This window comes from Triturus cristatus, chromosome 12 (genome assembly GCF_964204655.1).
Source record: "Triturus cristatus chromosome 12, aTriCri1.1, whole genome shotgun sequence".
In the NCBI taxonomy this organism is placed as follows: Eukaryota; Metazoa; Chordata; class Amphibia; order Caudata; family Salamandridae; genus Triturus; species Triturus cristatus.
The window spans coordinates 297,864,525-297,878,777 of NC_140595.1; the positions used below are offsets into that span (position 1 = coordinate 297,864,525).

Genomic DNA, 14,253 nt, shown 5'->3' on the forward strand with positions numbered 1-14,253 from the left:
TCAACTATCCCATTGGCTATTTAACTCTGGCTGAAGATGAACAAGTGCTTTGTGTGTTACTTTCACTCTGATATTCACATGTAGTGGCAGAGGGAGACCAGAGACACAGAATCTACTCTGCCCATCACAGCAGCCATTCTGCTCCTCAGATGAGCTTGCTTCTACGAGAATTAAAGGTCACTCTGCGAGTGACACAAATGTAGACACGAACATCACACTCGACTGCTGTGGACTGCGAGGATGGTGCTAAGCTGCGTCTGGTTCCAAGCAAGGCAGGGGAGACAGCCTAGTTTCTGCAGCCTGACAGCAAAATCAGTAAGCCTCGAAGCAAAATGCGAATTACTGTCATATTTACACGGTCATTACACAGGCATTACCAAAGCTGCTCCAAAGGACAGTCAAAGCACAGGCACCCCTTTGTATTGAGTTCAATCAGAGAAAGGCAGTTAGTGTCCAAAAGGTGGCCCAGCCAAGCACCTCTTCGAGGGAGCTCAGCTTAAGGGAAGACCCGTCCATTCACAAGATTTTATTAATCAAAGGACTCAAGTGAGCAACCAGTCCATTCCCAGAACATGAGGTTCGGCAAACTGAGGTAGCTGCTTTACAAAAAAAAAAAAAAAAAATTATATATATATATATATATACTTAACCACAAGGATCCACCACCCTTTAGGATCACAAGTTTCATCAGTGGAGTTACAGGTTCAGCCATGTGCAAAGGTAGCATCTGCAGGTAGCCAAGTACCAAATAAGCTAGGCCACTGACCTCAGAGCGAGTAGCCAAAACCTCCAAACACAATAGTCTGCAGCCGGTCGGTCGGGTTGCGTTCTCATCAAAACAAGGTTGGCAAACACTCAAATATAGTTAGCTAAAAGTACAGGTCAATGAAGCAAAGAAACTAAACATTTCGAACAGGATGTAAAGGTTAACCCCCAAGTGTCCTCTGACTCAGAAGTAAAAGGCATAAACAGTGCCAGAACCAGTGGGGAAATTATATGCACTGGTTATCAAATACATTACACTTAACTTGTTTAATCAAACAAGTGACCCTTTTCACTAAAACATCATTTGGCATTGTATGTATACTGCTGCTCTACTTAGTAAACATCACAAGAGTAAATAAAAGTCTACATGAAGATTTTTCAATACGCAAAAAAAAAAAAAAATGTTTTTTTGTGTGTGCTAAAAAACGTTTTTCCTGTCATGCGCTTGACAGGTGCAGTATCCATTCCACAGTGGAATTTTCTGCATTGACAAAATGGCGCACAGAATCGATTGTAAACGACACGTCACTTATTTACTGCTACCAAAAAATGGCACTACAAAGGCCCTGGAAGCCATTCACATGGAACCACAGGGGAGGGGGGGAAAAAGTACAAGTAGGATACCGACGGGCAGTGCAGGGACCCGAGAGTTCTTGAGCTTCTGCTTCCAGACTAGAAAGTCCTTCTCGTGCCACAATTCAAGCTGCTCCTCCTGGCGCTGCATAGCAACGGTTGCTAGACAGCTAAACCCACGCGCCAACCTCTCTTCACACCTGTACTGGCGAGCTGACAATTCCAACAAGGATGCGCTTCGGTCGTTTTTGCAAAACCTGCGGTGTGCTTTTCAAAAATAGCGAACGAGAACAGGCGGACATTTTGAATCACGGCTGTCCCAGGAACGACACGATACGGGGCCACGTTTTGTTAGTCACCCACACACATCTGCGTGCCAGGCCCAGTGTTTGCGTTTCGCGCAGGGACGGTTTACGGAATAAACTTCACAGTTTGGCAGCAATAGTTTACTTTGTCTCATCCGTTTGATATTCACGACTCCCGAAGAAGGCAGGCTTCATCTTTGCACCGGGTTCTGGCCACATCCTGGCTTAAGGTTTTTCAAGTACCTTGAACTCAGAAAGGCAACAAAAAGGCAACAAAAAAATAGCACATTTAGTATTCGCTTAAAAGTAAAATGTCACAAACTGCCTTTTAGAGATGACGAAATAAAAATGTAAAAGCTTCCCCTCTGTAAAGGCTGTAACCAGCTTGTCCCAGCCACGTGTTCACATTCAATATGTGACAACCATGAGCCAATGTTTAGCTCCTGCTCCCAAATCCATATTACACGTTGTCGAAAGTCTCTGTCAAACCAAAGTCACCCAACGGTTAATGTTGGCACCACTTCGGCCAAAGAAAGGAGATAAAAAGGAGGACACGGTGAAATTCATAGAAAAACCCATTCACAAGGGTCTCTAAGCAAGCCTGTGACATTTGATACAGGATGTATGAGACCATTTCCTTTATACGGGGGCGAGAACTCCGATATTAAGGGTTTGTTCAACTCCCTTCAAAGTTCACCAAAGAACTCGACTTGGCTCAAATTTCGTTGTTACTGATTAAGAGGGGCTTCATTTACTCAACAGCCACCATGTAACCTCAGCTTCCACCCCAGCATGAAAGTGTGCCGACCCTACAAAAAGGACCAGTGTGGACAGTGGGAATGGGGCTGACCAGCTCGTGCTACGAAGCCCCAGCTTTCGTTCAACTCTTCATTCACTGCCCACCCAACCCCGCTCGCCCAATCACGTGCTCGGCACTGACCCCGCACATGACCTTCAGGCAAGAGCCGACTGTCTCGTCCTGCTGTCACGGGCTATGGGAAACTGTTACCCTCCCCGGGGAGGCCCCATCTGTCTCATGTCTGCTTCTGGGTTTGTTTCCAGAGGCCGCATTCACCCCCCCCCCTCCTAGGAGGGGGTGGCTCCTTCCAACTTTTGCAAAATGTAAAACAGCTGCATCCCATTACCGGGGCTTCACAGCCTTGTGAGCTGCATGCCTGAGCCAGCGAAAGGGAACGGGGGAAGCGAAGCACCATGAAAGATATCATGTACCCAGTCCCAACCAACAGCACTCCCCCTCCTCGAGCTATCACTAAACACGATACCACCAACGCACGCACCCCGCCCTAGCACAACCAAGTGACCAAGATGTACTCCGACATCTACACACCACCTGGATACACTCACTATAGCCACACCAACTACCTACCGCCAGCCTCCCTCTTCCAGTCAGCCCTCCACCCCACCACAAATTCAAGCGTTTCTTTCCTTGAGCTCTCCCTCCTCTCGATTCTACCACCTTTTGAAGGTCTTTTCCGTATCCTCGTGCAATCACACGCCAGCCCTCTTAGCCTTCACCAAACTCAACTCATCTTTGATAGAACTGCTCTTGTATCAGCTCTCACAGCATCTTCACCAGTATAACCTTCCCCACTCCAAAATCTTATAGCGCACTACGTGAGCCATCAACTACCAGTGGTTAGTAACATTAAACATTCAACATCTCCAGCCATCCTTAACCTAAACACCCTAACCCCACCAATCCTCTTCCCGTGAAGAGGATCAGCTTCCCCACCTTCCTACTCTACAACCAGTCCACTACAAAGGGTGCGCCCTGCCCACCACAAACTCCTCGCTGGTTGGTCTGCTAGCCTGTCTTTACCCTGGCTTTGCATTCACTCTGAGCGGATCTTCAATCCCTCACCACATAGCCACTAACTCGCATCCCCCGCTGTCATATTACCAATCCTCTTCTTACTTCCTCGTTTTATGAAAACACATAAAAGTCTTGGCCGTAACTTACCCACCACCATCAGCGTGAACTCAAATCCTCGCTTTACTGACTTCCGATACACCTGGTTGGGAAGGTTTGCGAAGCCCACATAACCATCCAGATTCCGTTGCTGTTGAGAGAAGAGAGAATACGTTAAAAACAACACATTTACCAACAGGTCCTGTGTGCCCAGTCAGACTCCTTGCACCTCCCCTATCTGCAATAACCTGTGCAACATGCACCTTCTGGGCGAGAGGCTTAGTGGCTTTACATGCTTCAACCAAAGGTGTGAAAAGGCTCATGTCCACGTTCTGCCATGATTAGCAGTGAGCGCGCACGCGCGTCCCCTTAATATACTCAAAAATGTTACAACGCTAATTTTGATCATGACTAGATAGTCTTACGACACTTAAAACTGAACAGCAGTTGATTTATTTACAAGAGGTACAGAGCAAAAAAAGAACAGATCTTCTGCACTGAGGAGTTGCAATCCAGTCGACAACAAACTGGAGGTTCAAAAGTCAATCAAAAATGTATACAGAAGGAAAGGTTCAACATCCAAGTCGTCACCCTAAAGATTTAGGCTACAGTGCAGAATACTGCAACCCCGCCATTGATCAAAAAAAACTAGGAGGATGAAGAAAAATGGGGTAAGCCTGAGGTATCTCATGTAGGAGACGTCCCACCAATGGATACGCTTTCCATTCGGCTAGGGACACAACACATAGTCGTCAAACTCTGCAACAGAGTAAGAATACTAGGGAGAGTCGGACCAAAGAACATGAAATTGAGACACAAACCTAAAAAAGAAGTGTCCGATGGGTTAGGAAAATAAGAGTGAACAGCCTGTCAACAGAAAGAGGGATAATCGCATCACACTGTAGATGATCAACAAGTAAAGTATTCTTAATTTTCAGAATTTAAGCGTATTCCCCTGAGGTGGAAAAAACAGAACCTACCACATTCATCAACACCATATTTACAGGCTTTAATTATTTTTTGGAGCACTGAAAAAATAAAGTCAATATAGGTGGACAGGATAGTCAAGTGACGATGGGTAGTTTGAGTTTAGTTGGATGCCAGGGGATCCCATGGCCAGTATTCTTCTGAACCAACCAGGAGTGGACTTTAGTTGCATACCATTTAGAACAGCTCAATTTTCTGGGATTTTCTCAAACATAAGTGGTTAGTTTCTACCCGGAGCAGTGGCTGCAACTTGTTTCACATTTTGGGAGCCTGCTTTCTTAGAAACCTGTCCCATGTTTTAGCCGCAGGAAACCCATGTTGAAATAGCCTGAAAACACCTATCAAAGATAACTGGCAGGACTGTACTGAGCAGTCACTTTATGTAAGCATTACAGTGTTGTGAGCTGCAATTTGTTAAAAAGAGTAGACTACACAGCGCCAGGAACCATGGACCTACACCTGTTCACCGCTACAACTCCGCCTTTCTCCTTGTACTCAACCCCAGAACCCACACCGACTGCCATCAGGCCTCATCTATCACAACCCACGGACAGTTCTCCTGTCTTCACTGCCCCCAGACCTTCACCACCACCACCTCGGGCCCAACACAACCGACGCCAGCACCGACCACACCCTTAGATGCATCCTCCTCAACGTGCGCTCCGTATACAAACACGCCATGGAAATCTGGAACCTACTCGACTCTCTCTCGCCCGACATCGCCTTCTTCACAAAGTCCTGGACCAATGCCCCCTCTGCCCCGACAACACCGCCATCCCGGTCGGATACAAGATCCATAGGAAGGACCAGCCCAACCATCCCGGGGGAGGCCTCGCCATCGCCTACAAGAGCACCCTCCGTCTCACCACCTCCAGCGAAACCTTCCCCTCTGCCGAACACCTGCACTTCCAAATCAAGACCAGCCCTAACACCACACTCCGAGAAACCCTCATCTACAAATTACCCCAGCCCCGAACTCCCTTCGCCACCATTACCGACTTCATCACAACCCACGCCATCGCATCAACGAACTACATACTCATTGGAGACCTCAACTTCCACCTCGACAACCCCAACTCCACCATCCTCCGCGACAACCTCACCAACATCAGGCTCAACCAACTTGACACCACATCGACTCACAGAGCAGGACACACCCTCGAACCCATCTTCGCTGCAGGGAACAGCGTTCACTTCAGCCACACATCGCAACCACCATGGACCAACCACCACTGTGTTCACTTCACCGTCGACAAACCCAAGGCACCACAACCAGCCCCTCGCCCACCACGAAGGAACTGGAGCAAGGTCACCGACGAGCAACTGAACTCCACCCTTGCCAGAGACACCCACAACAGGGCATCTGACAAAAACACTGCAGCCAGAGGACTCAACACTTGGATCTCCAAATGCGCAGACAAGCTCGCCCCACTACTCAACCCCGGAAAACAGCTCCCAGGGAAAGCCCGCTTGGTTGACCACCGATCTCCAGGAAGCCAAACGCAACTGCAGACGCCTGGAGAAACACAAAGACAACTGATAACTACTCCACCTATAAAGCATGCCATGACGGACTACAACAACCAAAATGAACTTCATCCAAAACAAAATCCTCGCCTACTCCAAGGAACTCTTCAGCGTCATCCAGGAATTCAACAACCCTCGCAGCAAAGTCACAGACATCACCCCGTCCCAAGACCTCTGCGACAAGCTTGGAACCTACTTCCAACTCAAGAATAGGAACTCTACGACAACTTTGTCAACCACCCTAAAGACGCCACAGCCGACCAGCTGGCCCCTTAGAGATACCAGCCAGCCCACCATCTCCAACTGGACACCGATCACGACCAAGGACACCACCACAACCATGAAAGGCATTCACTTAGAGGCCCCCACACATCTACAACAGAGCCGTGGAAACCATCGCTTCTGAACTGCAACACACCATCAAAACCAACTTCACATCAGGCACCTTCACATCAGGCACCTTCCCAGACGACTAGAAGCGCGCAGAAGTCAAGGCCCTGCTCAAGAAGCCCACAGCCAACCCCACTGACCTCAAGAACTAACGGGCTATCTCACTCCTCCCCTTCGCAGCCAAAGAGGCAGAGAAAGCAGTCAACAGGGAACTCACGCGATTCAGCGAAGAGAACGCCGTCCTCGACCCATCCCAATCCGGATTCCAAAGCAACCACAGCACTGAGACCGCCCTACTAGCAGCCACAGACTATATCCGCACCCTCCTGGACCATGGCCACACCACAGCCCTCATCCTCCTCGACCTGTCTGCCTTCCACACCACACACTAATCGGCAGACTTCACGACACCGGCATACAAGGAACTGCCCTGGACTGGATCCGATCTTTACTCACCGGATGATGCCCCAAAAAAAAAAAAAACAGACTACTGCCCTTCCTCTCCGCCCCCACGGACATCACCTGCGGAGTCCCACAGGGGTCATCTCTGAGCCGACCCTTTTCAACATCTACATGGCCCCCCTCGCAGCACTCATCTGACAACACGGCCTCAACATCGTATCCTACGGCGACAACACACAGCTCATCCTCTCGCTCGACAGAGATCGCACCACCGCAAAGCTCAACTTCTAGAGAGGAATGCAAGACGTCGCAGTCTGGATGACCAACAGCTGCCTAAAACTCGACGCCGAGAAAACAGAAGTCCTTGTCCCTGGAGCCACCCCTTCAGCATGGGACAACACCTGGTGGCCCCCAGCCCTTGGAAGCCCACCTATTCCCCTGAGACAACGCCATGAACCTCGGCATCGTATTAGACTCATCACTCACCATGAACAGACAGGTCAACGCCGTCACCTCCAGCTGCTTCAACACCCTCCGCAAGACCTTCAAATAGATCCCCCCTGAGGCAAGGAAGACAGTCACCCATGCACTCATCACCAGCATACTGGACTACGGAAACGCTCTCTACGCCGGCATCAACAAGTCCCTACTCCGCAAATTCCAAGCGATACAGAAAACTGTGGCCAGACTCATCCTCGGCATCCCCTGGCACGAACACATCAGCCAACACCTATGGAAACTCCACTGGCTCCCCATACAGAAGAGAGTCACCTTCAAAATCCTCACGTACGCCTACACAACAACGGACCCAAATATCTCAATGACAATACACTTCCACGTACCCAAAAGAAACCTCCTATTCTCCAATCTCACACTGGCTGAAACTCCACGCATCCAGAGCCAGGGCAGGCGGAAGATCATTCTCCCACATTGCGGCCAAGATCTGGAACGAGCTACCGGCAGACATCAGACACACCCCCTCCCTGAACACCTTCAGGAAGACGCTCAAGACCTGGCTCTTCAGCTGAACAGATCTGCTTTACCCCCCCCCCCCCCCCCCAACAGCGCCTTGAGACCCTCACGGGTGAGTAGCATGCTTACAATTCCCCGATTGATGATTGACAAGTTGTTGTCATCAAAACGCAAGATATGTACTATAGTACACAAGAGCACTACCAAAGCATGTCCTGGATCTGGCAACACCAACCATCAATCTGGCTACCAAACACTCAAATTGATGTCAGATTGAATGTAGAATTATCATGGACTTCGCCCAGTAGGCATTGTGCATGGCGTACAGGATTTTTCATTTAATGCCTTACTTCTGTGGAATTGTTTGAATTCCAGTTTCACATGGTCTTGTGCACCAAGATTGACAGAGTCTAGCAGCCCGATTCTGCGCTTTTGCAACTGTCTATAAGGCTCTTGGGAATTCCTGCGAACAGAACTTTACAATAGTAAAGGGGTGACCTAGCTATTGTCTGGCTCAGGTTCACTCTGTGCTGGGACGGAAGAACAGGGAGGATGTTTTACAGCGCGGAAAACTGGAAGTAGACATTTTTTACCACTGCACTGATCTGCGATTATTGATGGGAGTTCAACTGAGGTCTAGCTCCCTTACACGAAAGGAAGGGGTTCCTTCCACTCGGAAGGCATGAGCAAATCGCACATTAGAAAAAGAACATGGTATTTCACCAAATGGTAAATCTATTCCACTTGTAGAACTGTCACACCATAGAGGACCTCCATAACATCCACTCAGTGTTCTAGAAGATTGAGTTTTTCATATTAATTTAGCAATTTTCATATTTATTTAGCAATTTTCTATATTGCAGACTAGAACCAGAGGTGTCTGAGCAGTTTACATACAATTAGGATGTAAACATGATACAGTAGAGCATAAAAGAGAATACAATGAGCTCTGACACAGAAACTAATACATATCTAAAGAAAAAGGGTACCAAAGTGTACAGGAAAATAATAGGACTGAGTTTGTCTATGGGAGACAAAAAGACTTGAAGCACGAGAGTGTCAGGCTTAAGGGAGCAGTGCCATCAGAGGTATGTGGAATTTAATAAAATACCTTCTTGTCCATAGGACAGGTTGCTAAATAAATCCACTTGTCCTTTAAAAAAATCCACTTGTCCCTTTGTTGCCACGTAGTGCAGCAACAAATTATGGCAACAATCTCATTATGTAAAAGCTCCGATATTAGCCTTTCTGGTTATGCCAGGGATCATACAATAGTAGGATTTGAATTATAGCTATTTCCTTATTTTGCCACCTTTCCACAGAATTACATACTGGGGCTGGAGGTTGTGTTAAGCAATACTTCCAGGGATGGAATGCCCTTTTGAGTCTGAGCAAACCTACTAAAACTGCATGTTTTAGGGTTTTTGACTTCGCTTCTCTAATCTTTTCCCATACTGAGAAAGGTTGGAAATTTACTCCAGACAATGGCAGAAGTAAGACTTCTTCCAGGGTAGGGAAAAAAGTGGTTGGAGGGAAAAGTGAACTTGTAAACTCTCAAAAGATTATCTCATGAGCACATCTACACCTGCATATTTGCTTGTGCTAAAAAAGCAATTCACAAATATTTTCTAGGAGTACAATTTCCAGGCTTTTGTACATTTTTGTGAATTCATATAAGCCATACATCTGCATTATTGCAAGGACATATACCATGGGTGCAGATCTGTGACTTTCTTTAAGAATTAGAACCCTAATTAGGTTTGGAGTTATCCATGACGTTTTGATTTTAATAAAAATCTATCTGCCCATTCATCCATTCATCCATCCATCCATTGACTGGCTTCTACTCTTTCACAAGGAGGATATCTGCACACAAAGTAGTTTTGTTCAGTGCCAGGGACTAATGTGGCAATGTGTGCTTTTTTGAGACCAAAATAATATTATTGTTTGTGGTCAATGTTTGTTATAACGGTGAGGGTCTGGCAGCTCCCAAAAGGTTTTGCACAAATCATAAAACAAGACACATATTGACAGAACCTAAAGGCTAACCACCGTCAGACCTATTTGGATTAGCCAATGCTTGTTTTTTCACGTTTCCCATTGTCTTGTTGAAACTGGTTGCACTGATTTTCCATTATGAATATTTTTGGGAAATACTAGCATGCATCAACACATTTTACTAAAAGATGCTTCAAAGAAAGTTACCTACTATTTCACTTTAGGAAAACCTATTTTTTTCCTAGTTCCATTTTTTGTGGACTTATTATTTTGAAAGCAAAGGATCGTCAATCTTGCTTTCAAGCTTCTGCAGATACTTGCATCTAATTAGAGATCATTCTGGTAGCAATGTTTGTAGCATCACATTGTTAAACTTTGCAAACATGTGTACACATTTTTACACTGGAACAGCTATAGTAGTGCAGTCTAAGCTTACAACATTTCCTTAGAGCACTCACCCTAATAAGAAAGGCTTTGTACTGATAAACCATAAATACAAGTTTGAACAAGAACAGCATTAACATATGGACACAAAAATGACCTTAGCTGCAGACAAGGCCTTCCCTGATCCATAATGTGGCACTGTCAACTGGCAGCCAAAGGGTTTGTGCTGCAGGGGGTGGGGGCCTACTTGTCCCTAGGACAAAATAAAAATGAAAACATGTCGTCCTTGTCCCCAAACAATATGTCTAGGGAGTCAGTCAGGCTATAGGAATTCCACACACCCCATAGAGAGCGATGAGGGAGATCTGTTGAATGTTTCGGAACTAGTTAACCCCGAGTTTAGGAGTGCCATTATAGGTTCCCCTCGCTCTGCTGAGTTTCAGACTCTAGATTATAAGATTTAAAATAATTGCAATTCACAATAACAGCATACGTGCAGAGTATCTACATCCACTTTGGCAAGGAGGTCCAATACAATAGGTGGCAAGGAGGTCCAATACAATAGGTGACTTGATAATAGGAACCTGGAAAATGTGAAGAAAGTCGAATACAAGTCTTCTTTCTCACAAGGCGGAACGAGGACTATAGTGCCTTCGATAACTTCAGCATGTGAAACCTTCTGAGAATCAGAGACTGGGAATCCCAACGTAACTCAAAGGGCTTTTTCATGGTGGAAAACTGCTCTATTTTAGTCACATCCAGAATCATGTTCGTTGTGATGTAGTAGGCAGAGTTCCTACCTGGCTTGTTGCTTTCCTCCTCGGAGATATTCTGCTGGCCGTCTTATCCAGGGTTAAATTGTCATTTATACATTTTAAGCCCTGCTGTGCCTCCCGGTCCCTACTTTACACCGTTTTTGAACCTCAATGAATTTCATTATTCATACTGTGCCTTCTGATCCTCCTGTATAGCCCAAAGCATTCCCTCTCGTGCCAAACCCCTATGAGCTGCCCTTGTCCAGACACCCATGCCTTCATCCTACTCACTCCTTGCTGCGGTCTTCCTCCTGTGCTTACAATTGTGTTCATCTCTGTGCCACCGCATACCCTATGCACATTCCCAACTGCTTTCTTATTCCTTATGCCTTCCTGACACAGGCCCCTCCTGTGCCTGTATGCCACAAGTGCCTCCTTTTGGGTACCACTTTCAATGCTACACCTGCACCAATGCACAGTTCATACTCGAAAAGGATTCACACATGCCTAGACCATGAGCTGAATCAATTATCCATTGAGTTAAGCTGCGAGATTGAAGCTTGCACAGACATGGACCATGTTCTACCTGCTGTGAATATTACTAAAGGAAACACTCATAACTATACAGAAGCCAAACGACTGCTTAGTACATATTTCTTTTAAGTATAAGCTGGCCAAGACAGATTTACCAAATCTGACAAGTATTAATTTCCCGCCGATTTAATAGAATTTCACGGCAACTTTAGGGTTGAGGAAAACCAGGAGCCCGGAAACAAAGCGAAAGACTACAACACTGATTCACCAAACTAGTCAAGCAGTCCACCTGTCATTGCAAGATACTCTAGAGCAGGGTGTGCAACTTGGGTCTAACAGACTGTGATCCATGCCGGGTTTTCAACATATCCACATAAAATAAATCTACATGCATTGAATTTTATATAAGTGGTCTAAACTGTTCATTTATCTCCTGTGCACTTTGTCGTGCTGTACGCAATTATTGTACAGGTGTTTGGTTTCAACTGAACTGGAGCAGAAAAACCTGGAGGATTATGCCTGGCCAACTCAAGAGAACTAGGGCAAGAAAGGGCCACTGGGCTAATGGATAGAGAACACAAACACTGAAAGCCATTTACTGGCTCTTGGAGATGAGCCCTGCTGCGAAGAATCCTCATGGGCAGACAAAAATAGCCCAGCCGCAGAAAAAAAAATCCCCTTTCCCACGACCTAAAATAACAGTAATTGTATTCGAAAGTGCTTTGCATATTTTTCCTGGTGCTTTTTTCCCCCCTTTCGGAGTAGTTCGCGGTTCGGGCTTTGGGTGTAGCTGTGCGGGTTCGCATTTTCCATCCCTCTCAGTCCTTGGTGTTTGGCTGCCTGCGACATTTCCTGCCCCAGTAGGCATGGCTGGAAGTCTGGCTTCGCCGCCCGAGACGCGCCGGGGCCCCTGCATGAAATGAGTGCGTAACCAATGTTACTCAATCAGGCCAGGACAGTATGCGCGCGACCACTTTCAGTTAAAACTGAAAGCAAGATTAAAGGTGGATAGTCGCCCACTCTGCGGGATAACTTGTCCTGCTGCAAACACCAAGCACGTCAGCCTTTTTACCTCAAACATCATCCATTATTGAACTCACATCCGCATTGTTAAATATCACGCGTCACAACAGCTGCCCACACACTGTTTTAGGCCAGGACAATGTGTTGCAAGTTTATTAATCCTTTAATGACGCACTGATAGGAAGAGCTAACTTACTGTGGGTGCATGGGTTTAGAATCAGCACTGTTAAAACTGTAACGGCGGACATCCACCCGGAACACTAAGCCGAGCCACTGGGAATAACAGAACGTTTCGCACTACTTCAATATCCCTGGCTCACGTCTCAAAGGTGGGGGCGGAAGGCCAGTATAATTCTTGAGTTTCAGTGCCTATCAAACTCAGGGCGATCAAAAAACCCAACTCCCCCAGATGTCAGGACACCAAATGTCACTTTTAGGCTAAAGTAGTCACTGTTGAGTTCATCTGAGAGACCCCCGTGGAAGAAGGGCATAGAGTTTGAGGAATGGTCCACCATCCGTGTAGTGTTTTGTAATTTATGACAAGATCGTGCAGCAAGTAGCTCCATCAAACGCTTGGATTAAAATACCATGACCTCTGGATGATAGTGGGAAAATAAAAACTGAGAAATTAGAGGCTGGTCGTATGTATAGATTAAGAATGCAGAGGAAAGGGGGGCGTGGCTTGGACGGCAGCGTGGATGGCTGCTTAACTCCGAGATCCACCGTTACAGAGCAGCAAAATGGCCTTCCCGAAGGGTTTAAATAGCTGAAATCCTTCGGAGATACGTCGGAACCTGCCCTGGCTGCATGATAGTCTTTGTTTTGCCCCGAATGCCGTTTTTGAGGCAGTTTCAGCCCTGTTTTTCTCCGACTGGAAACTACGGGAAAACTAAGATGGCGGCGTTCCGAACGGGGAAATAAAGTTGTAAACGGCACAGAAGGTATCGGGCTTGCCACACGTTATTTTCTTATTACCGGAGGTCTGAGGACACTCGAGATTAAATTCATCTGGACAGTTTCCTGCATTGTTTGGGTCACCCACTGCTTGCCTATATGAGCGCTATTGTAATAGTGCCTACACAGGAGTCTCGGTGCGTAGCGACGATTGCAAGAGCACTGTGTTTACTGAGACTGAGGTTCCTGGAAGAACGACAATGGTTTTGGTGAGTGCAGCAACGCATATTATTATTTAATTGTGCAAATATTTACGGCTCACTTAATGACTGCCTACGGAGGTGGCTCCACACATTGAGAGTGTGCAAGGTACTTTATGTATGAAGTTGCGCACCCTTGCATTTACTTTATAACTGAGATGGCACGTTTTGCTGGGTCAGAACACTGATTATTTCGTGTGGTGTGGGTCTCTCTCTTACGAGGCTCCTATCCTACCTCTATGTAGCTCGCTCATACAGAGAATTGGGCTCCATGTACGTTGTGCCTGACATGCTTCCACCTGATTTCTGGACTCCGTGTTATTGTGCTGCGTTCAGTGGGGCTGATGAATAGTGGAGATTCAGGTATGAGGACGCCACTGGATGTGCCCGTCCAGACTGTAGTGATGTTGTTTTGATGGATTGGGTGCATGTCTTGTCTTACGCCAGCAGAGGTGGATATACCTGCTTAGTCTGCTCCCTGAGATTCTTGTGCTTTGGGATCAACGGATTTTCTAGTATGGCCTCTATGTAGCTATATTACATCATAAACTGGT

At 46.6% G+C, this 14,253-nt stretch overlaps 1 protein-coding gene across 1 annotated transcript in view; it reads right to left on the bottom strand.

Moving 5' to 3' along the window:
- LOC146775913 (septin-7-like) overlaps window positions 1-14,253 on the bottom strand; it is a 164,342-nt gene that overhangs the window by 120,463 nt on the left and 29,626 nt on the right. Inside the window, exon 2 of the mRNA XM_085636941.1 lies at window positions 3,625-3,724. Within this exon, the coding sequence (XP_085493067.1) occupies window positions 3,625-3,724 (100 nt within the window). The remainder of the gene's footprint in view (window positions 1-3,624; window positions 3,725-14,253) is intronic.